Genomic DNA, 23,933 nt, shown 5'->3' on the forward strand with positions numbered 1-23,933 from the left:
TCCCCAAAACGCGCTGCTCCCCGGGGCCAGGGGCTTACAGCAGCCGGAGGGCACGGGTGAGCCCCGGGGGGGGGGGGAAGGGGAAGCCGTGAGCGTGCCGGGCGTGCAAGGCCCCTTGCACGCGGGCCGCTGGCAGCGCACACCCCTTGCACGGGGGGCCGCCGGGCTGTGCACGCGCCTTGCACGGGGGCGTGCCCCTTGCACGGCTGGGCTGGTTCCCGCTGCCCCGCCCGCCTCCTGCGCGCGCCCCCACGCCCTTTGCACGCGCACAGACGCGTTGCACGGGCGCGAGGCCCTTGCACGCGCTCCTTGCACGCGCGCCTTGCACGCCTGTCACGTGACACCCCCCCTTTTCCTCCTCGGGAGCTGGGGGGGGGGGGGTGAAGCGCCGCGCATGCGCGCGACCACCCGGCGGCACCCCCGCCCCCGCCGCCGCTCCCGCCCCTTGCACCGCCGCGCGGGGCCGGCAGCCAATAGCGTTGCGGCTCCGCGCCGTGATTGACAGCCGCGAGGGGGCGGGGCGAGGCGGGCCGTGAGGCGACGGAGCCCGCCCCTCCTCCTCCTCCTCCCCCCCCACCCCCCCCCCTTCCCTCCCGCCCCGGCTCCATTTTCTCGCCCCGCTCCCTCAGCCCCGGCTCCTCCGCCCCGGCACGGCCCCAGCGAGCCCCAGCACGGCCCCGCCGCCCGCCAGCCGCCGCCGCCATGAACGAGGAGTACGACGTGATCGTGCTGGGCACCGGCCTCACGGTGAGAGCAGCGCCCGACGCCGCCGCCCCGGGGCCTGCGGCCGCCGCCCCGCCGGGCCCCGCCGCGCCTCACGGCCCCCCCCGGGCTTCAGCCGTTTACCGTGGCTCCCCCCCCCTTCCCCCGGGTCTTTTCCTCAATAATCCCGCCGGATTACAGCCCCCCCCCGGTTCCTTTCCGCAATAATCCCGCCGGATTACAGCACCCCCCCGGGTCATTTCCTCGATAATCTCTTCATTTTATCGCTTCCCCCCCCCATAATCCCACCGGGTTATCGCTGTCCCCCTCCAATAACATCCCAAATTATCACAACCCCCTCCCCAATAATCTCGTCGGATTATCGCAGCCCCCCCCATTTATTTCCTCAGTAGTGTCCCTGGATTACAGCCCCCCCGCCCCAGTCCTTTCCCCAATAATCTCCCCAGATTATCACAGCCACCCCCCCCTCAATAATTTCCCCAGATTATCACAGCCCCCCCCAAAGATCCCCACGGGTTATCACAGCCCTCTCTGTTCCTTTCCCCAATAATCTCCCCAGGTTATCACCCTCCCCTAATAATCTCCCCATTGTATCAATAATCTCCCCATTTTATCACATTCAATCCCCATTTTTAACCCCTCCCCCAGTTACTTTCCCCAATCTCCCCAGGTTACCCCCCCCCCCAATAATCCCCCCGGGTTATCACAACCCACCCATACCTTTCCCCAATCTCCCTAGGTTATCACAACCCCCCCCCCCCCGATATTCCCTCCGGGTTATCGCAACCCATCCATCCATTTCCCCAATCTCCCTAAATTATCCTCCCCCCCCCCCCAATAATCCCCTGGGGTTATCACCCCCCCCCCATCCCTTTCCCCAATAATCCCCCCAGGTTATCACAGCCCCCCATCCCCCCCCAATAATCCCCCCAAGGTATCACAGCCCCTCCATGCTCCCTTCCCCAATAATCCCCCCGGATTATCACAGCCCCCCCAGACCCTCTTGGGGTGCTGAGCCCCCCCCCTCAGCACCCTCCGGGGCCGAGGCTCCCGGGGAGGAGGAGGAGGAGGAGGCCCCAGGAAATGCGGTTCTTTGGCGGAGGCGGGGGACGGACGGGGACGCGTCGCCTGCTTTTATTTTTAATTTGTGATTATTTTTCTCATTTTGATTATTTCTCCCTCGCTCTCCCCCCCCAAAAAAAAATAGCCGAGGTTGGATGCAAGTCCCTGGAGTCGCGCCCTCCCCGGAGCCGAGCCCGGCTTAGGGTGGAGGCAGAGCCGGTTACCGCTCCGCCTTTGCAGCCTTGCAGCTCGCCAGCCAGCCCTGACTGCAGCAGGAGGGGGATGGGGCCGCGGGCGAGCCCCGCACGCCTCTCACAAATCCCTCTCGGTTTTCCCCTTCACCCCCCCAAAAAAAAAAAAAATAATAATAATAATCCCTCCCCGCGCCTCCTGCTGCCGCTTTGGGGTTCGGTCATCCCTCTGCGTATCCCCCCAAAAAAAAAGGAGAGCTGACAGCGCTCGTCTTGGGGCGCGGCGTTGGGGGCTTTGTCCTGTTGCGGAGGATGCGCTGCAGGCTGCGAAAAGGGGAAAAAAAAAAAACAAAGAAAAAAAAAAAGGAAGAAAAGAGAGAAATAAAATGGCAGCGGTGCTGCCTGCGAGGTTTGGGGGGGGGGGGGGGGGAGGATTTCTGCTGCCTCCCGCCTCCGGGGAGGCGCTGCGGGTGCAGCGAGGGTTTTGGGGGCATTGTTTGGAGGAAAGGAGGTGGGGGGGGGGGGAAAAAAATCCAGCGTGGTGGTGGGGAGGAGGCTCGGTGCCCGTTAAATCGCCTTTCCTGCCTTTGTTTCCTCCGGTTAGCTGGGAGAGGTGGCCAGACAAAGAGGGATCTTCGGGGCTGCCCGCGAGGTGTTTTTTTTTTCCCCTCTCGGTGGTAACGGGGAATAGGAACGTGCGCGCTTCCCCCCCCACCCCCCACGGGGCTCGGGCGGCGTGGCTGCTGCCCCGGGATCCGCTTGATGAGACCGCTCCCGGCGCGGGCACGAGCGCCCCGAACCCGGGAGGTGGCCCGAATAAAATGTGCCGGGGGTGGGGAGCGGTCTGCGGGGTGAGCCCGGCTTTCCCCCCTTCCTTTCATCCCTTTTCTCCACCTGCCGCTCCTCTGAGCCGGCGGGGCCGACGTCGGTCGGGAACCCTTTGCTGGGGAACCTGTCCTCGCACCCGGCTTCAGCAAAGCAGGGAAAGGAGATTTTTTGGGGGGGGGGGGGATGAAATACAAAAAGCTGCTAAATGATGCCCTAGCGAGGGGCGGCTGGGAGCCCCCGTTAAAATGTTAATTTCCGCTTCAGAGCGAGGCTTGGTGTCGAGTCGGGCAAGCGCCGCGCTTAATTCCCAGCCGACGGCCGCCCGCGTAGATTTGACGAAAGGCGGACCCTGGTCCGGGCTTCGGATGGTGCCAAGGCCGTGGGTCCGCGCTGCTGCCTGAGCAGGACGAGGCCAGATTCTCGGGTGCTGCACCCTGCTGCCGCCGGGCTACCTGTCGTCCTGCACCCATCTTCTGTACTCGTCCCGTGAGAGATGCCCTGAGACGTGTCCCGGTGACCCCCCGAACCCCCTCGGACAGCCCTAATCCCGCCAGCTGGGAGAGGCAGCGAGCCGCGGCTCTCCTGGAGGGTTTTTTTTTTTCCCCCCCTCTTCCCAAAGCGCAAAAAAACGGAGCCCGGGAAGCTCCGCACCGACGTGAGAGAGGATTTCTTCCCGGCGAGGGTGACGGAGCGCTGGGACGGGCTGCCCGGCGAGGTTGTGGGGTCTCTGGAGGTATTCGGGGCCCGTCTGGACGCCTGCCCGGGCAGCCCGCTCTAGGGAACCTGCTTTGGCAGGGGGGCGTTGGACCCGATGGTCTTTCGAGGGCCCTTCCAACCCCGACACCGATCTCCCCGGGTCTTTCCGCTCCTCAAGCGGCCACGAAGAGCGAAGGCGGCCGCCGGGCTGGGGTTCCCGGCTCCCGAAACGACGTTTCGCCGATGGGAGGCCCCAGGTGCCAGGCCGCGCGCGTCTTCGGCCGCCTCTTTGTGGGGTCGCTGCTGGGAGCAGGGCCTCGGCGAGCCTCGACGGCTGTAGGGCCGTTGCCTTGGGCGTTTGTAATCAGCAGCTGATTGGGATTTTAATCGCGCGGGCACGGCATGAGCTTCGGGACCTGTCCGAAGAGCGCCGCCGCCCCCTTTGCATCATCCCCTGGCAGCCGAGGGGGGGTGCAAGGCGGCGGAGCCCGGAGAAGCCAGAAACCCTCCCCAGCCGCGTGCGTTTGCGCCCATCCCGCTGAAGAAGGAGCTCCTGCCGCGCCAGGACCCGCTCTGGAAAATAAAGGGGGGGTTTTGGTGGATGTTGTGCCGTGGGGATTGTCCCCTCGGAGCTGGTGGATGGAGCAACGCTGCCTCCGGTTTTCATCGGCGGGAGGAAATCCTACGAAGCCGCCTTCTCCCCTCCGTTTCTGAAGGACTCCGCGTACAAAAGGCCATCCCGCGACCCGTGGGACGAAGAGGGAAGCGCTGGTGGACTCAAGCGTGGAAACCCCAACACCTCGGGGTTCCCCCCTTACTCCCCTGTGGGGTTTTTTTTCGTGGATTTCCATGGGACGTGCCACCTCGAAACCTGCGCACGAGGTTTTGTTGGAGCCGGGCTGGGTGCCCGCAGCTTTCTCCGCCGCGTCGCGCCACCGGCAGCCGCTCGGCTTCACCCGTTTACGCGGGGTTTCGGGTCAGAAAGCCCCGGCTTTGAACTCGGAAGCTCTCCCCCCTTCTTTTTTTTCCCCCCACCAAGCAGTCTCCGGCCCTTCCCAGGCTGTTGGGTTCCCTTCCTCCGCACCCCGAGCGCCGTGCCCTCGCTCCTCAGCCGCAGCCCAGCGCTCCGGCGGCTGGGAAGAGCCGCGGCTGAGCCGCCGGGGAATTGCCGAGCTGGGAGGACGACCCCAAAACCCCGTTGTGCCTCCCGGAGCGCGCTGTCAGCTCGGCGGCTGCGATGGGAAGCGACCGCAGGAGGCCTCAGCGGGGTCCGCAAGAACAAAACGGAGCTGCTGAAGGGGCCCCGGATGAGACAGCGCCGTGATGCCTCACCGAAATCCCCGCGTCAGCGTTCGGCGGGCGTGAGATGAGGTTGAAAAGGCGTTGGGGAGCTCTTCCGCCTCCTCCGGGAACCCGGATTTGCTTTGGGGTGATGCTGGCCGTGGGGACCGGGGTCTGGGGGAGGAAACCCCAGGTTTTAGCGGGGACGGCTGGCTCTGGGTTTGGTTTAGGCGAGGGAGTCGCGCAGGCTGGCGGCGATGCCCGTGGCGCTGCAGCCCCGGGTCGTGACGGTAAATCATTAACGTTTTAACTGGCCCCGTGAACGCCACCTGTGCTTCCTCCACGCTGTAGGGTTCGTGGCTCTCTGGTAGTAGTGTTGTAATATGGGATTTGAGGCAGCCACGTCTGCCCAGAGGGTCTCTGCCCGCTTCTGCGTCTGGAAAAACGCGGAGGGGCTTTTGTAGGATGGCGTGGAGGGTCCCGTGGTGGGGAAGGAGCGGCTGACGGATCGCGGAGAGGTTTCGTGGGGAGTGGTGACCGTGAAGCTTTGGGGGCAAAGCGTTGGGAATCACAAACCCGGCTCGCGTCAGGCGCTCGGCTCCGTGGGGCCTGGATCCCCGCTGGTAATGGGGCTTGCTCTTGTCGAGGCAGGGCAGGAAGGCTCAGCGAAGCCCCAAAAATCGCTCTCAGGCGCGCAAGCAGCGAAGGTTTTTGTCCGTCCCTTTGGTTTGTGAGGGGGCTGGCGACCGGGTTAGCCTCGAGGTCGTGTTCGAAGGGGGATTTGATTTGGCTGTGCGAAGCCTCAGCTGGCTCCGCGGCCCTCCGAGGTTAGGCTCGGCCTCTCGCTGTCGCCTTCAGACGTAGCGGCTGATCCCCCGCCCGGCGAGCCGGGGGGGTGTAATCCCAGGGGGTACAGAGCAAGGGTAGCGGAGTGCCCGCCGAGCTGATAAAGCTCCTAAATGGCTTAATTTCGTGCCACCTGCACCCTCCGAGAGTAATTCTGGCTGTCCTGCATGGCAAATACCCCAAGATCGGGTTCTTGATGGAGCATCCTGGAGCCCTTGGAGGCAGGATCGCTCCCGGTGTCACCGGTAAATGCCGGCGCTGCCCCTCTAAGAGGATGAACGTCGTTAACCCGATCGCTGGTGCTTTCGGAGCACAGATTTCCCTAACCTAAATACGTGAACTCGTTAAGGGGAGCCCTGGGCTGCGTGGTTTAAACACCTGGGTTGGCTTCCCGTTGCAGACGGCGAGCCTCCCAGCGGGTTGATCCATCCCGAGCGGAAGAAGTCTTTCAGGTTGTGGGTTTGATTCCGGAGTGAGGCAGCCGGTGCCTTTCTCCAAAGGACTGCCCGAACCTTCAAACCGGGGCGCGCAGCAGGCCGTGAGAGCGCGTCGGTAGCGCAAACGGAAGGAGCCTCAAGGGCGGGTAACCTCTCCTCGCGTCTTTTTGTTCCCTCTCCGTGCAGGAATGCATCCTCTCCGGGATCATGTCGGTGAACGGGAAGAAAGTCCTGCACATGGATCGTAACTCGTACTACGGAGGGGAAAGCGCGTCCATCACGCCCCTGGAGGATGTAAGTACGGGGGGTGGCACCCGGCTGTCGCGTCCTCCCCGGGCACGCAGAGAGGGCTTTTCTCCCGGGGCAGATCCAAAATAATTCCTCGTTAAGGGTTTCCTTTGAGGAGGAACGTTTGATGGCAGCCCCGCGTCAGACAACGATGTTTAAAATATTAAAACCGGGGAATCTGCTTTGAGTTCGTGGCGGAGGCTGCCCTCTCCCGAGGCAGGCGTTGTGCTCGGGTTACCTTTAGCCGCGTTAAACGGTGTTTTGGTTCGGCAGGTCGTAAATTGCCGGGCTTTTTAAGCCTTGGAGGAAGAAAGGATGGGTGAGGAAAATAATGCTGCCCGATTCTTACTGTAAGAGCTCACTGGATGCGCTTTGTGTATTTGCGTCAAAAGTTAAACCCAAACTAAAACCCTGGCCGAAAGCTCGCTTACGTCCTGCTGGGGAGAGGAGGGGGCGGAAAGTGTGTGCATGTGGGGGAGAGAGCCCGCCCGCGTGGATTTCGTGTGCCCCAACGAGTTTTGTTTTCTCTCCCAAGCTCTACAAAAGGTTTAATCTACCGGGAACTCCACCGGAATCTATGGGACGAGGACGAGACTGGAACGTGGACCTAATTCCGAAATTCCTTATGGCTAACGGTGAGCGCCGCCAGCTCCCCGGTCTGCCCCCTGAGCTTAGCTTGGGACCCTCAGCCTGGGTCAGTGTGGCCGGGGCTGGAATCGAACAAAGGGCCTGAGGTGGCGCTGATGAAGGAGCTGCTGGAAGCTCGCTTCCCTTGGCCTGCACGTGGGCAGGTCTTCGTAATTCCTGCTCTTCCTGCGTTTGGCTGCGCGCCTCTCAAATTCGGGAGGTGGCTCCAGCTCGGAGCGCTCAGTCATAGCCTGTATTTTGGGTTCTAACGGCCCTTTTCCAGCATCCTCCCCTGAAGTGTCTGCATTTGTAGGCAGAGTTAATGCCATGAGCTCCTGCACTGTTGCTATTCTCTGGCTTAGGAAGGAATCCCCTTCCTTAACCCCCTTTATTCCTTCGGTACGGCTTGCAGACTGGCACCCCTTGTTGGTGCCGTGAGTTCGTTAATCTGGGAGCTCTGGTGCTGAGACAGCTCTTCTAGACCAAATCCGCGATCGGCGAAGTTTTTTTTTATCAGCGGAAACCAATTCAGGGGCAGCTCGCTGCCAAATGTTGAGCGTTTGCTACTGGAATCTCACGTCCCTGAAGCAGGAGGGGATGGGTGCGTTCTGTAGGGCCAGCCCCGCTCAGGGCTCGTGCGGTGGGAGAATGGTCGATTCCGGTCAAGGTTCGTCAACTCTAGTTTCGGCTTATTTCTAACTCGCCTAGAAATGCCTCGAGGCGTGCTCCTAAGGGACAGCGCCCTTCTGGGGATGTGACTGGGTGGTGAGAGGTAAGGGGGTAAGGCAGGGACTAATCTGGGGTAAATCGGTGGACGATTAATGCGCAGAAGCTGCTGTGGGCCAAAGACACGACCGTGTTGGTCGTGCTGAGTGTGAACGGACTGCAGGGAGCAGAGCAGCAGCGCGTTAACGTGCTGCAGGAGGGCTGGTGGAAACCGCAGAAATAACAAGGAGGCTCTTAACTGCCTGGGAGAAAACGTTAAAGCTGTGCGACAGCACGCCAGTATCCGCTGCTCCCTGCCTGTTACGCGAAGGAGTAAGAGCTGGGTGGGTGTGCGGCTGCTCTTAGGGGGCTTTCGTTGTGCTGGAAGGACCGCCCGCCTCGCTGGCCTCCTCTCATCTTCTGGCTCCTGAGCAACCCCTTGACTTCTGCCCAACCTCCTTCACAGGCCAGTTGGTAAAGATGCTGCTCTACACAGAAGTCACTCGCTACTTAGACTTCAAGGTGATCGAGGGAAGCTTTGTCTACAAGGGTGGGAAGATCTACAAGGTTCCTTCCACTGAGGCGGAAGCCTTGGCGTCCAGTGAGTAGTTGCACGTGACTTTGTTTCCTGCCGCGGCCGTCGTCCCTAGACGGGTTCAAATACCAGAACATTTCATCTGTGCTCATGTCAAAAAGGTTTTAGGCTGTCCGTGTGGTGCTGCGCGTAGACTTCGTCACTGTAACAAGTTAATGCTCAGCACACGATTCTTCTGCGTCTCGTCTGACTTCAGGCACCACTTGCCGTGTGGGTCCTGGGCTTCCTGAGCTTTGAGCTCCTGTTTTCGTGGAGCTTTTGAGGAAGGAGAGCTCTGCAGCGTTTTACTTCCTCACAAGCTCCGAATGCAACCTTTTGCTTCCAGATCTTCCAGAAATATTTAATGTCGGGTCCTTGCTGGATGGGATTGTGTGAAAAATGTCGCGTTTGTCAGCAGGCAAACCAGAATGAGTAATTCCACGCGGCACCCAGCTCGATCTTAATTGTTGGCTACCTAAATTGCGCTCTGGAGATAAAACTACTGCTCCTAATAGCTTAGAGACCTGCGTTAGGAGCTAGCAGAGGGCGGTCCGTGACTTGTAGAGACCCATTGTGCGGTCAAAGCAGCGCTTGGAAATAAGGCTCCCTGTGTGCAGCTCGTCTGTACGCCGCAGCCTTCCTCGTGACAGACACCCCTGGTGCCGCTGTGAAGCAATCGGTTGTTCTTCAGCTTGGCCGCGTCGCTGTCCTCCAGCGAGCCTCTTCGGAGGCTCGGGCTGGCAGGAGGAGGAGGAGGAGGTGCCTTTGGTGCCGCCTTCGCCTTCACGTTTCAGCAGGCCCGGTCTCGCTTCTCCAATTTGTAGAGAATTAAAATGCTTAAAGGGGTGCCTTGTGCAACCTCACACTTGAAATTTGGACTCCAGCGGAGGTTTCTAGCTAACCTGGCGAGGCTGCGGCAATGAGAGAAGCCGTTTAGGAGCTTCGTGAGTTTGACGATCTCTCGTTTTCAGGCTTGATGGGCTTGTTTGAGAAACGCCGGTTCAGGAAATTCCTCGTGTACGTTGCCAACTTTGACGAGAACGATCCCCGAACTTTTGAGGGCGTCGATCCCAAGAAGACCACCATGCGTGACGTGTACAAGAAGTTCGACCTGGGGCAGGATGTTATCGACTTCACGGGCCATGCCCTCGCGCTGTACAGGACTGACGAGTAAGTGTGGGTGCCCTCGGGGCTCGCAGCTCGTGCCCTGCGGGATTAGGGGGGGGGGATACCCTGCAGCGTCCGTCCCTGGGCGCCGCGTGGACCTTAAAACGCCGGGCCCTGTGCTGATGGGGTGTTTGTATCTCGTGGGTTCCTGGGGCTGACGCGGCATCTCCTTCCTGAGTGAAACCCCTTGTGACGTGAAGCGCTTCTGGAAGGGCACCTCTGGGGAAGTTCCTGCCCGGAGCAGCCAGAGGGTGGGGAAGGGAACGTCATGGGAAGTGAAAGCTGCAGTTTTCTGAGCGCGTTCTGCTCTAAGCCTCGGTTGCGTGAACCGCTGCAAACCCTGTAACTGCCCTCTCCAGCTATCTAGATCAACCGTGCCAAGAAACAATCAACAGGATTAAGCTCTACAGCGAGTCGCTGGCTCGGTACGGGAAAAGCCCGTACCTGTACCCCCTCTACGGCCTCGGAGAGCTGCCACAGGGATTTGCGAGGTGAGAACTTGCCTTTGGGCTCCGGAGTTACCTCAGCCCTGCCGTGGCACCTTGCTGGGGGGAATCAGGTGTGTGGGGTTGGTGCTCAGGCTTCCGGAACGCGATGCTGCGTAAAAATCCTGCCGTTGTTAACGGTTCTCGTGCTGTCTCGGTCAAGAAACAATTCTTCGTGTGACGTTTCTGGTCCTGGGCTTGCTTACTGCCGCTTGTGAGTGGTGGTAGTTACAGCCTGCTCAGACAGGCAGTGTTCGCAGCACGTAGTCTGTCCGAGAAGCTGGATTTGCCTCCCCGGCATAGCTGGTGGCGTTTGTGCTGCTGAAGTGGCTGCGTTGTGCCAAGCAGACCCTTTCTGGCTGGCTGCGATGGCACCTGCAACTCCCTCCGAACGCTGGCTGGTGCCTTGCAGGAGGAACGGCCGGCAGCAGCCGCTGCCTGGGTGGTTAAGCAGCGTGTTTTGAAGAGGTTTGAGTCTAATGATGTGCGGTTTGTCCAAGTGGAACAGAAATAAGGGATTGGGAGGGCTGTTAAACAAATAAATTGCGGAACGTGCTCCAATGGCTTTACTCTTGCAGGCTAAGTGCTATATACGGAGGCACCTACATGCTGAACAAGCCCATCGAAGAAATTGTGATAGAAAACGGCAAAGTGGTTGGCGTGAAGTCTGAAGGGGAGGTACGGTACCCTCCGGTTCTTTACTGACCCGTGACCCCACGTCTCAGAATTGAGGCTGGCAGCCGTCAGTCTGAACAAAGGCTCGTTAAAGCCAAATTGCTCGGCTGGCGGAGCTCTCCTCTGTGCCAGCTCGTTCACCAAGAAGCCTTGATGGCGAGGAGCACAGTGCAGCAGTCCCGGAGTTGGAGCAGGTCTGGAGGGAGCGGCAAGGTCGCCTTCTAAATAAATCGGGCTGGCAAAACTGGAGAGGAGCTGCGTGGCGTGCCTAACCTGGGCACGAAACCGTTCTGCCCTTGTTAAGCTTTAGCTGCTCAGCCTGCTGGCTTTTCCACAGCTTCTTCTCAACCCGGCAGCAGAAAACTAACTAGCGAGAGTGCTGCAAGCTGCTGGGAAGCTATAAATGTGCTTCCAAGCGCAGCGTGAGCTTTGTAGGACAGCTTAGCCCTCCCCGGTAGGGTAGTGTGTCCTGCCTGGGTATGGATGACACGTCCTGGCTAGCAGCAGAGGTGATAATCCACGCTACAGACTGATGTGCCCAAGTGCAGGCTGCCTGGAGGCTTCAAATCAGCCGAATGTTAAACTATTGCCGTGACAATGAGCGCCGGTGTGAAGCCGTCGGTCCTTACCCGCTCGCTTCAGCCTCGAGCGCAGCGAGTTACGGTCCTAGCCCCGAAGGACTGGGCTCCGTGGTGGTCAGAGCGCGGGGCTCGTGCCCTGAGCGATGAGAGGAGGGTGCGATCGGCCACCCGGCTTCACGGAGCGCGTGCTGTCACTGGGGTTGTCAGAGCCGTGCTGCTGGCAGCGGAACAAAAGCCTCGTGCGGCCGGGGGCAGGGACGGCCACCTCGGAGAGCTCGCGAAGCTTCCCCCGAGTCGGCAGGTTCCCGGGCTGCCCGCACGCCGGTCACTCGCCGCCTGTCCTCTCCGCAGGTCGCTCGCTGCAAACAGCTCATCTGCGACCCCAGCTACGTCTCGGACCGGGTCACGAAGGTTGGCCAGGTGATTCGGGTCATCTGCATCCTGAGCCACCCGATCAAGAACACGAACGACGCCAACTCGTGCCAGATCATCATTCCACAGAACCAGGTCAACCGGAAATCAGGTGCGTGGGGGGCCGCCGTGCCCACGGCGCGCACAGGTCTCTCCGTGCTTGGGGTGAGGCGGCACAGATCTCCGGGTGCCTCACAGTGCGTGCTCTGATGGCCCGATGAGGAGCAAACTGCACTTACTGCGGCTCCTGGGGCGGCTTCCTTGCCCTTTTTCTGGAGGGAGGCCTTTCAGTGCGCTTTGTCTCCGGGGGAAGCCTTCCGGCTTCCTTCTGGGCCACGCAGCGCTTGCACGGAGCTTTCGAACCCCCGTGTGGCTTTGCTCTTCTGCTCCCCGGGTGCGTTCCGCTCCCTGGGCGTACCCTCCGGGGTTGGTTTGGTGGTGCTGCTGCTCGACACAGCTGCTGGCACCCTTCAGAGCCGTGGGATGGGGCTGAGGGGGCGTGCAGGCCGGAGGGGTGATGCAGCGGCGTTGCTTTAGGCCTGCAGAACCACCCCGTCCTCGGGTGAGGGGTCAGCTTGCTGCTTCCAGGAGCTGCCACGGCTACAAGAAGCTGAATTTGGGGTCTCGCAGGGCTGCTCGTGTCCAGACCCATCAGCTGAGGCGGGGCAAAGACCCCTCTGCGCTCAAACACGCTCTTAAACAAGGCTAGGAGGTAGAAAGAGTCAGGGGAACAGAAAGGGGGTGTGAGCGTGTGAGGGAGAGGAGGCTTTGGGGCCGAGGAGGGCCAGACTCGGGCTGTGGGATCGCCCGGTGACCCGCTCCTGCGGTGCCCTTCCCCAGATATCTACGTCTGCATGATCTCCTCTGCGCACAACGTGGCGGCGCAGGGGAAGTACATCGCCATCGCCAGCACCACCGTGGAGACCGCGGACCCAGAGAAAGAGATCAAGCCGGCCTTGGACCTCCTGGAGCCCATCGAGCAGAAGTAAGCGCCCAGCGAGCTCCTTCTGTCCCCCCCCCTCACCTCGCCCCTCTGCGGTGAGCGCTCAGCCCGGAGCACGGAGGCGGCGGGGACCCGGAGGCCGTTGCCGGGCTGCACGGAGGCGTCGAAAATCCAAATTCGCTCCGCTTACATGCTGGGCGGAGCGGTGGCCTCTCATCCGGCTGGTTTCCCGCTGATGCTGCTCAGCGATGCTTTAAAAACCGCGCTGAGGAACCTTTTTTTCCTCTTCTTCTCAGGTTCGTTAGCATCAGCGACCTGTTTGCACCAACTGACCTGGGAACCGAGAGCCAGGTTTGTGGGCGCGGAGCTGGGGGGGGGCAGCGGGGGCGCGCGAGGAGGGGCCGGGCCCTGCGCTTAACCCGCTGCTTCTCTCCCCAGATCTTCATTTCTCGCACTTACGACGCTACCACTCACTTCGAGACGACGTGCGATGACATCAAGGATATTTATAAGAGGATGATGGGATCAGAGTTTGACTTTGAAGAGATGAAACGCAAGAAGAACGATATCTACGGGGAGGAGGAGCAGCAGTAATGAGAATCTCTAATTAGGAGAAATTAAATCGGCTAATATGAATATATAAGGAACTTAATGAACACTGTATGAAATTCAATATTGTAAGGCCTGCTTTTGTAATCCCATCTCTGAGAGATTGAAGAGTACTGCACTGGTAATGTTCCCCTTTTGGATATCATGTGTTAATTATTTCATTCTAGTAGGGCTGCTGTCCAGAATCTGGCAAATTACTGACTGATTTAATGACTAACCTCGTAAGTGAAAGGCAGACTGAACCTTTCTTTTTTTTTTGCAGACGTAGATGTTGGTGCAGATTGAGATAACTCATTGACAGCTGTGTCTTACCTTGTATTTTTAATCATTTGTAAACATCCTTCACAATTATGTGCTTCTGGTGAGCTAGTAGATGTGACGGTTGTCACTCAAACCTGATTATCAAGGAAAATAGAAACTGAGCACTCCATTATTGTGGACAGCATCCCTAAAGTCTCTCCCATCAATCTAACTCTGTGGCAAGTTGTATTATGGACAGAGCCCACATCTATTGTAGCAGCAAATGTCGGCTTAGTTCTGGGCACAGAACTTAACCTCCACTTAAGCTTCTCAAACTGTTTACATCGGTTGGGACACAGCTGTGCCTAAGGCTCCTTTGTGTTTTAATCCTAATAAAATTGAGAGAACAAATTACAGAGCAGGCAAGATGTGGAAGTATTTTCTGTACCCTGGTGGCTTCTCAGACGGACCAAACGGCACTGCGGTATCGGTATGACAGAGCCTGTGCTTCTCGTGTCTCCTGAAGGCTCCAAATGATTTCTGTACTGCGAAGTAAAGCCAAATTCTGGAAAACCAGTCCTGTGCTCTGGTCTGATTCACTTCAGTTGTACGAGCAGCCTCTCTTCTCCGAGATCCCGCGGATCTCTGCCTGCCAGGGTGAAACGTGAGTGGCGCAGTGCGTTTCCTCCTGTGGAAGGGGCTCGGGCTGCCGTGGGTTGGCTCCTGAGGCCCTGCTGCTCCCCGGGCTGCTTTTGGCAGGGGAGGCGATGCAGCAGCGCAAGGCCTGTCGCTGTAGGCGTGTGCGCGCTCCTTGCAGCCAGCCCCTAGTGCCTGCCTCTAGGAACAGCACTGCTGGCAGCAGCAGCGGCAGCGGCACACAGTCCTTGCTTTGTGGCTCCGTCGCAGGGTGCCGGTGGTGCTTCGCCTCGGAGGTGCTCACCTGGGGAGTGAAAGGCGTGCGGCCCCTGGCTCAGAGCGAGCTGCGGGGCAGGGCGGCGGGCAGTTTGAGGCGCAGGGCTTGCTTTTTGTGCCCTGCCAGGAGCAGTGAAAACACCCTGCAACGGCTTGCCCTTGCTCTGAGCTGCGGGGCTTGGACAGGCAGCAGCGCTGGGGAAGGAGCCACCTTTCTCTGCAGCTCCTCTGCCTGTAGCCGCTGCTGAAGGGGGAAGCGGGCTGTTGGCTCTCAGCTCCCACACCCAGCGGTGCTGCGCCCAACCTGGCTCCTTCCTCCCTTGCTCGGGGCTTTCAGCACTTCCTCCCCCGGCTGCTCGCGCCCGTTGCGGGAAGCACGGTGCCCTTTCCATCGCCGCACGAGGCTCACCGCGGTGGCTGCCGCAGGGGAAGTTCCCCCGTACCCCATGCTGCTTCTCCCACCGCCTGCTGCTCTCCTGCGAGCTGGGTGCTCTGCTGCCTCTTGGCAGTGCTGGGGGGTGGATTACGGGGCCGTAGCACTGCCGGCGGGGCAGCCTGTCCCAGTGCCCGACCACCTCTGGGTGCAGAACCTGTCCCTAACCCCCAGCCTGACCCTCCCCTGTCCCAGCCCCATGCCGTTCCCTCGGGTCCTGTCGCTGTCCCCAGAGAGCAGAGCTCAGCGCCTGCCCCTCCGCTCCCCTCTTGACGTTGCAGAGCACAGTGAGGCCTCCCCTCAGTCTCCTCTTCGCCAGGCTGAACCCTCCCCGTGACTTCAGCCGCTCCTCACGCTTCTGCCCCTGCAGCCCCTTCCCCATCCTTACTCTCTGCCCCTGCGTGCTGAGCAGGAGCACCCTACCCGGAGAACAGCCACGAACAGAGGTTTTTTTTTTTCAGGTTTTAATAGACAAACTCTATACAAAGTCATCCTGTACACAGCTTCTCCTGTCATTACTTTTTTTTTTTTTTTTAAAACACAACAAAAAAACAAAGCACCAAAGGCCAACCCTGTCCCCCACGTGCGTACGGAGGGGCTCTTACAAAGGTCCTCAGTGCTGTTGTTCTTCGTGGTGCGTGTTCGTTTGACCTACCATAAATAAGAGGGTTTTGTTCCAGCATTTACAAGACTTTCCCTAGGCTGGAAAGCATTCACGTCCCAGCAGTGAAATGGTACCGAGGGGCAACGCGGCGGACTCGTAATGTAGTGTGTAGAGGCTGCAGGCTCCCCGACCGCTGGGCAATGGTCCCCAAACAGCTTTTAAGACATCCACCCCCCCCCGCCCCCCAGCACCTAACGCATGCATCTTGTGTACAGTGTCACGTGGAAAATGCTTTTACTACAGCCGGCTAGTATTGCTCCTACCCTTCAGGTACGCTGCTTCTCTTCTCACGTTCCTATTTCTTCCCCGGTCAGCTGCACTAACTGCTTAAAACCACCGCAATAACTTAAAACTGTAACATTAACGTAACCGCTGTCCTACGCCCAACTCGACGGCAGGGAATAAATCCCCGGGGGGATTTGCATTAGCCGTCTTTAAATAATTTCTATATACAGAACTAAAGCCAACCTGCCCCTGCCCCTGCTCTGTGCGTGCGTGGGGCTCCCGCGTGCGGCGCCAGGACGCGGGGGCCGACCTGCGGAGGATCACAACCCTGCAGAGGATCACAACGCCCCCGGCAGCACTGCGGGGACCCGGGGAGGAGCCGCGCCAGGGCACAGCTTCGTCACCTGCAAGACAGAGAGGTGGCACTGTCACTGTCACTGCCCCGCTCCCCTCGTGGCTCCGGGCAGCAGCACCAAGGCCCCGGGGTCCTGCAGGCGGTCCCTCGGGACCCCGGCTCCCCGCAGACACCCAGGAGCTGCTCCCGGGGTGTCTTCACCCCGCTCCTCAGCCATTCGCCGCCTTTCGGGGGAAGAAAGGGGTCGATCCCAAGCACCCCCTCCTCTCCCTTACCAGTAGCTTCTCCTAAACGGGGCAGCCACTTTCTGCACCGTCCCGAGGAAGGTGTTGACGTCGGCCACGAGGATTCCTTTGCTTTCGAAGACCTCCCTGCTGACACCGGGCTTCTCTGCGAAAGGAGGAGCGGCACCAAGTCACACACGCGCACGGGATTGTGCTGAGAGCCACAGAAAACGCTCCCCCTCCCCAAATCCCACTGCAGTTATTCTGTTTTGCGAATGTGAGCAGATTTAATGACAGCGCCTCGCGCACAGCCTCAGCCAAGCCCGGCCACAATCAGAGTGTGACGCAAAGCCAGCCACAGGCTCGAAAACCTGCCAGAATTTACCAGACCTCCAAAAAAAAAATAAAAAAAATCCGCTCATTTTGCCCTTTTACTGCACTGACTCCCCGTGAGACTGCCCGCACCGTACCCACACCTCAAATCAGGGATTCTGGCAGAAATGGGAGCAAAAAAAAAAAGGATGTTTCCCCCAAAGGAAGTTTCTTGTCCCCCCTCCACCTGCACTGCACCGTCCCACAGAGTTTTTTGGGGGGGGATGCCTGGGGCTGAGGGCAGCGGCAGCGGCGCCCGGAGCCTGTCCTTACCCGTGAGGTACACGGCGAACCTGGCGCGGACGTGCTGGACCTGCAGGTTCAACAAGCACTTCACGTACTCGGAGGTGGGGGGCGAGCGGGAGTCGCAGGAGTGGTAGTGCAGCACCTCGATGAGGTCGGCTCCTTGGCACGACTTCAGGATCAAGTTCTTCTTGTGGGCATTGGCGTCCACCCTGCGGGGAGAGGGGCAAGGTGAAGCAGCAAGGGGCAAGGGGGCGGCACCCCAATCCTTCCCAGGGAAGGAGCGGGCACGACGGGACCAGCTTTTCCCCCAGGCATGCTTCTTCCAGCCTCGCGGGCACTTTTCTACTTGCTACCCCGCACCACAACGGAGCTGAGAGACGCTCCACGCGTGCCGGCGACGAGCACAAGGAAAAACTCCTGCTCTGAGCTCAAGGAAACACCCGGAGGACTGAAAAGCAGGTCTTCGAAACAATTACCGTGCGCTAACGCTAACTGCTTAGAGCGGAGGGGATCTGAGATTCCTCCCCGTCTGTTGCCGCACTTTCAGCTCGGCGGGAACAGCCCGGTTTCCTCTTTGCTCCGAGGCCGTTACTCGAAAGCTGACCTTTCTGGCCAGCGGTTTAGCACTAGGAAAGGCAGCCCGCCTCGTAAAAAGTCCCTCTCCGAGCTCAGCCGGGATGAAAGCAGGACGTTTTAATGAGCACGTTATGCCCCGTCTTCTCTTTTTCCAACTGCATTATTTAAGCACGCGTGCCGTTGCGAATAACCTTAAACGGGGAGAAGTTCTGCTTTTCCCAGCGAGGTTTGATTTTACACGCTCCCCGCAACATCCTGGGGGCCTCTCTCGGAGCTCCCCCGCTCACACGGGTGGTGGGGCAGAAAAGGAAATGGCAAAAAGCAGAGGGGCAGAGAGAGAGGCCCAGGAAAGCACCCTGAGCTCCCAGTGCCTCTGCGAATGAGCCAGGGTAGCTGGGGGCAAGCTCGGTTTGCAGCTTCTCGAGCGTAATTTTGTGCCTTCCCTCAGCCCCTCGCAGGCTGTCACACACACGGAGCGTGCGCCTGCCAAAAAGAGAGGGGGGGAAATCGCCTTCCGGAGGTACAGCGGGGTGCAAGAGGCAGCTGCCAGAGCTCTGCCTCGTCCGGGACCACGTGCAAGACGCAGCATTCGGGGCCAGCTGATCCTCTCCAGGCCCCATGTCCTGCTGCTCCCTCGGCACGGGTATCAAAAAATCCAGCACGTGTTATTTGCTAGCGTGCAAACGCTGACAGTTCCACGCCTGTGGTCCCTCCGTGACGGGGAGAGCTCTCACGGAGACAAAAAGCTTCGTGTTTCATCTTGTGAGAGGGGCCAAAACCCAACCGGAGGCACCTGACTCCCCGTGTCCCCACGCTGAGCATCCGAGGGGACGCCACACTCAAAAGGAGAAGGGAGCTGCCGCTGCAGAGCCATCACCTGACGTCTTCCCGGAGCTTTTTGCTCTCCTTGTAGTGAAGGAGCCACTTCCACCGTCCGCTCCCGTTCAGCTTCTCCAGCACCTTCACCACCTCCTTCAGCTGGCCTGGGGAGACAGCAAAGGGCCAGAGGGTAACCGAGGAGGAAACGGCCCCAAGGAGCACAACCCCTGCTCGAAGCAGGGCCACCACGGGTTGCTCAGGGCTTTGTCCAGGTGAGCCGCAAATATCTCCGGGGATGCGGGTTCACGGCCTCTCTGGGATGCGGTCCCAGTGTCTGGAAGCACACCCGCTGTGAATTCCCCCACCACCACCCCCGATATCTCACAGGGTAAGCGTGCAACCTGTCCCATCACCGCGCGTCTCCAGGAGCGTGGCTGTTTTAACGCCCCGAAGGAGCTGAAGACAACAGCACCGCCTCCCGTTTGCCCTCCCTTTATAGGCCGAACATCCCCGTACGTCCATCCCCCGCTCCAGCCCCTCGTGGTTTTGGCCTCCACCGTGTTTGTGCCAGTGTGTAAGTATTTTGGGGAGCCCCTGACCTGGACCCATCATCCAGACGGGGTTTCAGACACCGATTAGAGGGGAACAACTGCCCCCCGTTAACGCAGGAAGAGATGACACCCACGGGAAGATTTCGGAAGCGGATGTCAGAAAAGGAGCTGGGAAGCTCACCCCGAACATCCGCACGCAGGAGGCGGCAGCGAGACTCACCCAGCGTCACCGTTTCCAACACCTCGTCGTCCGACACCACGAAGCCACCGGTGTGGAAGAGCTCCTGGTAGGTGTGAACCGCGATGTCCTCGGGGCTGTCCACGCCGGCGAACGCCACGTTGGGGCAGTGCTTCAGGCTCAGCAAGCACGGGACCTGCTCGGGGCAGACACACGTACGTCAGTGCCGACAGCTTCGACCACTTGGCGCACCGCTCGCCCCGCCTGGGGACAAGGTGGGGATCCGCCTCGTCCTCTGCGATCAGAAAGGGACCGGGAAAGCAGAACTGACTCGCTTGGTGATTTTAAAAAGAGCTGTTTTCAACAGATCTTCGAGAAGCAGTGCTCTTTCTGTGTAAATAACAGCGTGTCCGCAGGGAGTGACAACTGAATTTACGGGTATAGTTAGTGCAAAGTTTAAAAACCCATAAAATGGACCCCGATACTCACGCGTCCCAAATGGCGTTCCCAAGTTTTGGTAGGAAATAAACAAAAAAAAAACGGTAGTCTCGGGTCTTACCTTGTGGATGTGCGAGGAAATGTCCTCGTTCCTGATCACGACGAGCAGCCGGTCGCTGTCCGGGCGTTTCGCGCTGCAGAAGCTCAGGGGCTCGATCTCCACGTGGCCGTCTTTCTTCAGCAAGGTCTGAAAGAGAAATCGCTGGGAAGGTTTGCGCGCGGGGTACCTTCGGAGCCGGGCGAGAGCCGGCAGCTGGCGGTATGACTCCTGGAGGACAGCAGGGGCTGCGACCGCTCGCAGAGGACGAAAAAGCAGAGGAAAAGCCCCCTGCGTCTCCGGAGCGTGCAAGGAAGAGGGAAAGGGAGAGAGACGGGGAAACCAGGTGGGAAACGGGGCTGGCCGCGATGCGGGGGGCGTGAAATCAGGGCTGGGAGCCCTCTGCCTGCCCCACCTGATGTGTCTCCCGCCCGGAGCCACCCCTCCCCACCCAGCCTTACCTTCACTCTCGCGAAGAAAGCCTCCTCTCCCGTCTCCACCAGGTAAAACATCCCCGGGCGCCTGCAGGCCCCCTTGGCCACGCTGCGCAGGCGGCCCCGCAGCGTCCCGCACAGCTCCGCCACCAAGTCCCCGAACGCCGCCGTCCGCCCGGGCCGGGCCGGCCTTGGCCGACCGCCTGCGGCCTCGCCGCGTGCCGGGCCCTTCCCTCGGTCCTCTCCTCCCGCCTCCACCCTGCTCAGCGTCAGCCCGTCGAAGCCGGCGTACTCGCCGAGGACGGCCGAGGCGTCCCCCTGCGGGCCCCGCGCTTGGTTTTCGTACTCGAGCTCGCCGAGGCGGAAGGGAGCGGCGCGGGCGCGGTTTCGGGACGCGGCCCCGCTCCTCTCGTGCCGGGGGGGGTAACGGGACGGGTCCCCGCGCCGGCGGTGCCAGCCAAAGCCACCCGGCTGCGGGTCCGAGGGCAGGATCGTCACCTGCAGAGGGCTCCTGCTCCGCGGGGACAGAGGGACGGGAGCTTCTTGCCCGGGCAACGTCTCGGACACCGGCCGGCGCAAGCGGTCTCTCGGGAAGATGCTCCCGGAGGTAGGAAGGGGCGGCTGCCCCCGCCTCAGGATCTGGTTTAGCTTGCAGTGGAAGCGGAGGTGCTCCATGTCCAAAGTGCGCTGGGTCATCTCCTCCGAGCCCCTCCGCGCCCCCAGCAGCGACCCCGGCCAACGAGACGGCCCCGCGCTGGGGCGGCGCCTCTTGGAAGGCCGCGCGTTCCCCCTCCCGCCCCGGCGTTTTTTGGTGACCGTGAAGTTGAGGTAATCCTTGGAGACCCCCCGGCTGTCCGTAATGTTGACGTACGGTGGCACCTGCCTGCTGCTGGCCTCCTCCGGCCCGCCGGGCTCGGCCCACCGGCAGCCTTCGTCCGAGCTCGGCGAGCCCCAGGCCTCGCTGCGCCCCTCCGCGCCCCCCGAGGAGCTGCAGTCGGTCCTGGCGCCCCCCGATCCCGGGCTGTAGCAGCCCCTGGATGGAAGGAGAGGAGGCGAAGTCCGTGCGGAGCACTCCCAGTCCGAGTCGCTGGGGTAGGACTCGTAGGAGAGGTCGGCCGAGCTCGAGCCTGCGCGTCCGTCCGTGCTGGGGAAGCGTTCGGCCCTCGGGCCAGCACCCGGCACGTCCCCAGCGTCACCGTCCCCCGCGTCACCGAGCCCCGCGCTCCCCGCAGAGTCCCCGCGGGCAGGTAACAGCAAGGATGGGAAGGGGGGAACGGGGATCGCTCCCTCCTCCACCTCCACGTCGGCACGGCGAGGCTCAGGGAACACGCCGGGCTCCTCAGCCTCGTGCTCGCCCTGGCCACCCGCGGATCTGGGCTCCCCCCGCGGCACAAATCCTGCTGAAAAAGACACCGGGCCGGCCAAGGGGACGCCGCTTCCTCCCTCGCACTCCTCCTCGTGCGGGACGGGTTCCTCCTCGCAGCTCCCCGCCACCCCGGCCCCGGGCCCGGCACACGCGTGGCAGGCGCCTGGTGGCCGTTGTCCCCCGAAGCAGGGCCCGGGGGCGCCGCGTGGAGCACGACTCGTGTCGGGGTGAGCGCCGAGGACCGAGTCTGGCTCGGCGCCGCGCCGCCCTGCTTCGTGGCCGCGTGGAGGAGGACGAGGAGCAGGCTCCGGCTCACCGGGCACGAGGACACCGAGGGGGGAGCTCTCTGCTGGCTCCGTCCGGCACAGACCTGGGTCTTTTTTCACCTCTCCTGCAAATCCGGGCTTTACAGAGCCGTCCGGGCTCCCGGCGGCCACGCTCAGCTCCGCGGCAGCTCCGTGCTCGGGGGGCTCCCCAGGGGGGCAACGCGGCCCCCGCTCCCTTCGCTCTAACAAGCGGCGAGGGGCATCGGCACCCCGGGGAGGCTCCTGATCGGGGGGGGCAGGTTGGTTGCCGGGAGGCTCCACCTCTCGCATCGAGGAGGAGGAATCTGATCCTAGCGGGTCGCGGGGAGAGGTCTCCGGCTCCCCGGCCGCCACCGACGCGTTCGTTTCGTTGCTCCCAGGGGGCTGGCGTGCACCGAGGCACGCAGCAGCGTTCTCCCAGGCTTCGGGGTCCCCTGCCCAGGCCATACGGTCGAAGGCGAAGCCGTGGCCATCACCAGCTCGCGAGGACTCCCCCAGAACGTCGGGGCGGCTGGCAGGGGGGCTGCTACGCCGCCCTTCCACCAAACCCTTGTTCCGCTCCGGGCTTGATTCACCAGAGCTCCCCGAAGCGAGGGCGGCACAAATTTCGCCTCCACGACCTCGGGGAAGGCAGCTGCTCCCTCCGGGGCTGCTCCTCGACGGAGCCTGGACGAGCGCCGCGGCCACGTGGACCCCTGGAGCGGCCCCCACGGCCGCTGCTCCGTCAAAAAACGCCCGGCAGGCAGAGCTGGGGCCAGGGGACAAGGTCGGCGCCGGTCCCCGCGACTCGAGGCCAGCCGTGCCAGCAGCTTGGCTCCCGGCGAGCAGCCAGGTTTCTGCAGAGGGCGCACGATCCTCATCTTCCTGCTCCAAACCATCCCCGAGCGCCTCTCCGGCGGGTCCAGCACCGGCTGTGGGGACACCGGGGTGGTGCGTGCTCGGAGCGGGTGGTAACGGCGGCACCAACGCGCTGTCACCCACGTCGGCTGGGCCGGCTTCGCGTGCCAAAGCGACGCTGTTTGTCCCGGCGCCTGGGGTGGCCAAAGCCCCCCGGGGCTCTTGCAGCGCACCCACGCTCGGGGCCGTGCCACCAGAGAGCCCCCGAGAGGCAGCCCCGGTCCCATCCGACAGGGCCAGCATCGATCTGCCCTCGCAGGGGAAGGCTGAGGCAGCAGGGGCGGGCGTGGGAGCCTCGCCGGGAACACCAAAATCCCTTGGGCACGCCAAATTCACCGGCTTCCGCTCCTCGTCGGCACCACCTCTTCCAGAAGACGCTAAATCATCGGGCCCCGCCGTCACGCTGCCGTTCTCCAAGTCCTCTTCCTCTGCTTCTCCCTCCTCCACTTCTTCCTCCTCTCTTTCCGGGCGCCCGAAGGGGTCTCGCGACGCCCTCCCTTCCCCACCGAGTCCCTCGGGCTTTGCTCTCTTGGGACTCGCTTCCGAGGGCGTCGGACGAGAGGCGTGTGGCGCTCCGCCGCTGCTGGCCCAGCTGCTCCCCTCCACCTCCGCACCACTCCCGGCGCCTCCCGCGCTCCCCCTTTCCTCGGGGGGACCGGGGCCACCCCCCGAGCCTGCCACCCAGCCGCTCTCCGCCCGCTCCCCGCGTCCGCGCTGCGTATTCTGGGGAGCCGGGCTGAAATTCCGGGCTTGCTTGCGTGGTTTTTCCCCGCCCGGCGCGGCTCGGGGCGCGGGGGCATCACCGAGCTCGTCGGAGGGGCCGGGGGCGGTGGAAGCGTCGCGCTGTCCCTCCCTGGGCAGCTCCGCCTGCAACGACACAATCCGGAGGTTAAGCCTCAAGGGAGGCAAAGGCAGGGAACGGAGACGGGCATTTTAAACGCCCAGACGTCAGCGCAACCACCCCCCTGCAGCATCCGCGGAGACGAGTTTGTCTCCGAAGCAAGCCCGGGTCGAATCCTTACCCCGCGACGAGCCCACAGACGCCCAGGGGAAGGTACGAAGCTTTCTGCCTCATTTATATCGTGAGGAGGCTCAAAAAAAGAGACCAAAGTGCGCAGAAGTTGTCAGCCAGTGCCCAGAATACGCAACAGCATCCTCCTATTTCTGCTGGGTTTATCCGACCGAGCAAGCCGTGATGGCGCTGCGGACAGCGATCCCGTGTTTCCTCCCCCGAACACTCCCGCCTGCTCCACAGCGCTGACCCCACGCTTTAAAAACCACCGGGATATTTGTATTTTGTGCAAAACAAAAAAGCTGCAGCGATACGGTGGCTGCCTGTTTGCTCACGGGGCAGAGTTCTTAAAGGGATTATTGTAATCTGAGAATTGAGGCTTGAAAAAATGTCAGCAGGCATCTGAATTTTAATTTTACCCAAATACCTCCACTCCTGGCCATCTGCAGAAACTGAAAAT

At 61.3% G+C, this 23,933-nt stretch overlaps 2 protein-coding genes and 1 long non-coding RNA gene across 11 annotated transcripts in view; 1 reads left to right on the plus strand and 2 right to left on the minus strand.

Moving 5' to 3' along the window:
• Positions 1-501: 501 nt before the first annotated feature.
• Positions 502-13,945, plus strand: GDI2 (GDP dissociation inhibitor 2). Of its 2 annotated transcripts, XM_080578430.1 has the most exons (11): positions 502-747; positions 6,251-6,358; positions 6,888-6,987; positions 8,151-8,285; positions 9,230-9,428; positions 9,785-9,916; positions 10,489-10,588; positions 11,518-11,689; positions 12,418-12,562; positions 12,817-12,871; positions 12,959-13,945. In XM_080578430.1, exons 1-11 carry the CDS (start codon positions 703-705, stop codon positions 13,112-13,114), a joined length of 1,347 nt encoding a protein of 448 aa, XP_080434556.1. In that variant the 5' UTR covers positions 502-702; the 3' UTR covers positions 13,115-13,945. The 2 variants fall into 2 exon arrangements, with proteins under 2 accessions (XP_080434556.1, XP_080434557.1); XM_080578431.1 differs by lacking the exons at positions 6,251-6,358; positions 6,888-6,987; positions 8,151-8,285; ... (5 more) ...; positions 12,817-12,871; positions 12,959-13,945 and adding an exon at positions 1,931-3,594 and having other exon boundaries at positions 553-747.
• Positions 2,980-6,244, minus strand: LOC308188933. The gene is made up of 2 exons (XR_013945880.1): positions 3,588-6,244; positions 2,980-3,507 (listed from the first exon to the last, which is right to left on the minus strand). It is a non-coding gene; the product is annotated as an uncharacterized lncRNA (long non-coding RNA).
• TASOR2 (transcription activation suppressor family member 2) overlaps positions 12,955-23,933 on the minus strand; it is a 41,137-nt gene continuing 30,158 nt past the window's right edge. For all 8 annotated transcript variants that reach the window (XM_080578294.1, XM_080578295.1, XM_080578289.1 and 5 more), the window contains 7 exons: positions 19,921-23,328; positions 19,484-19,609; positions 18,967-19,120; positions 18,254-18,359; positions 16,828-17,009; positions 16,234-16,348; positions 12,955-16,007 (listed from right to left, as the gene is read on the minus strand). In XM_080578294.1, the coding sequence (XP_080434420.1) occupies positions 16,004-16,007; positions 16,234-16,348; positions 16,828-17,009; positions 18,254-18,359; positions 18,967-19,120; positions 19,484-19,609; positions 19,921-23,328 (4,095 nt within the window). In that variant the 3' untranslated portion in view covers positions 12,955-16,003. The remainder of the gene's footprint in view (positions 16,008-16,233; positions 16,349-16,827; positions 17,010-18,253; positions 18,360-18,966; positions 19,121-19,483; positions 19,610-19,920; positions 23,329-23,933) is intronic.

Source organism: Anser brachyrhynchus, assembly GCF_964034855.1.
Source record: "Anser brachyrhynchus genome assembly, chromosome: 1".
Classification (NCBI taxonomy): Eukaryota; Metazoa; Chordata; class Aves; order Anseriformes; family Anatidae; genus Anser; species Anser brachyrhynchus.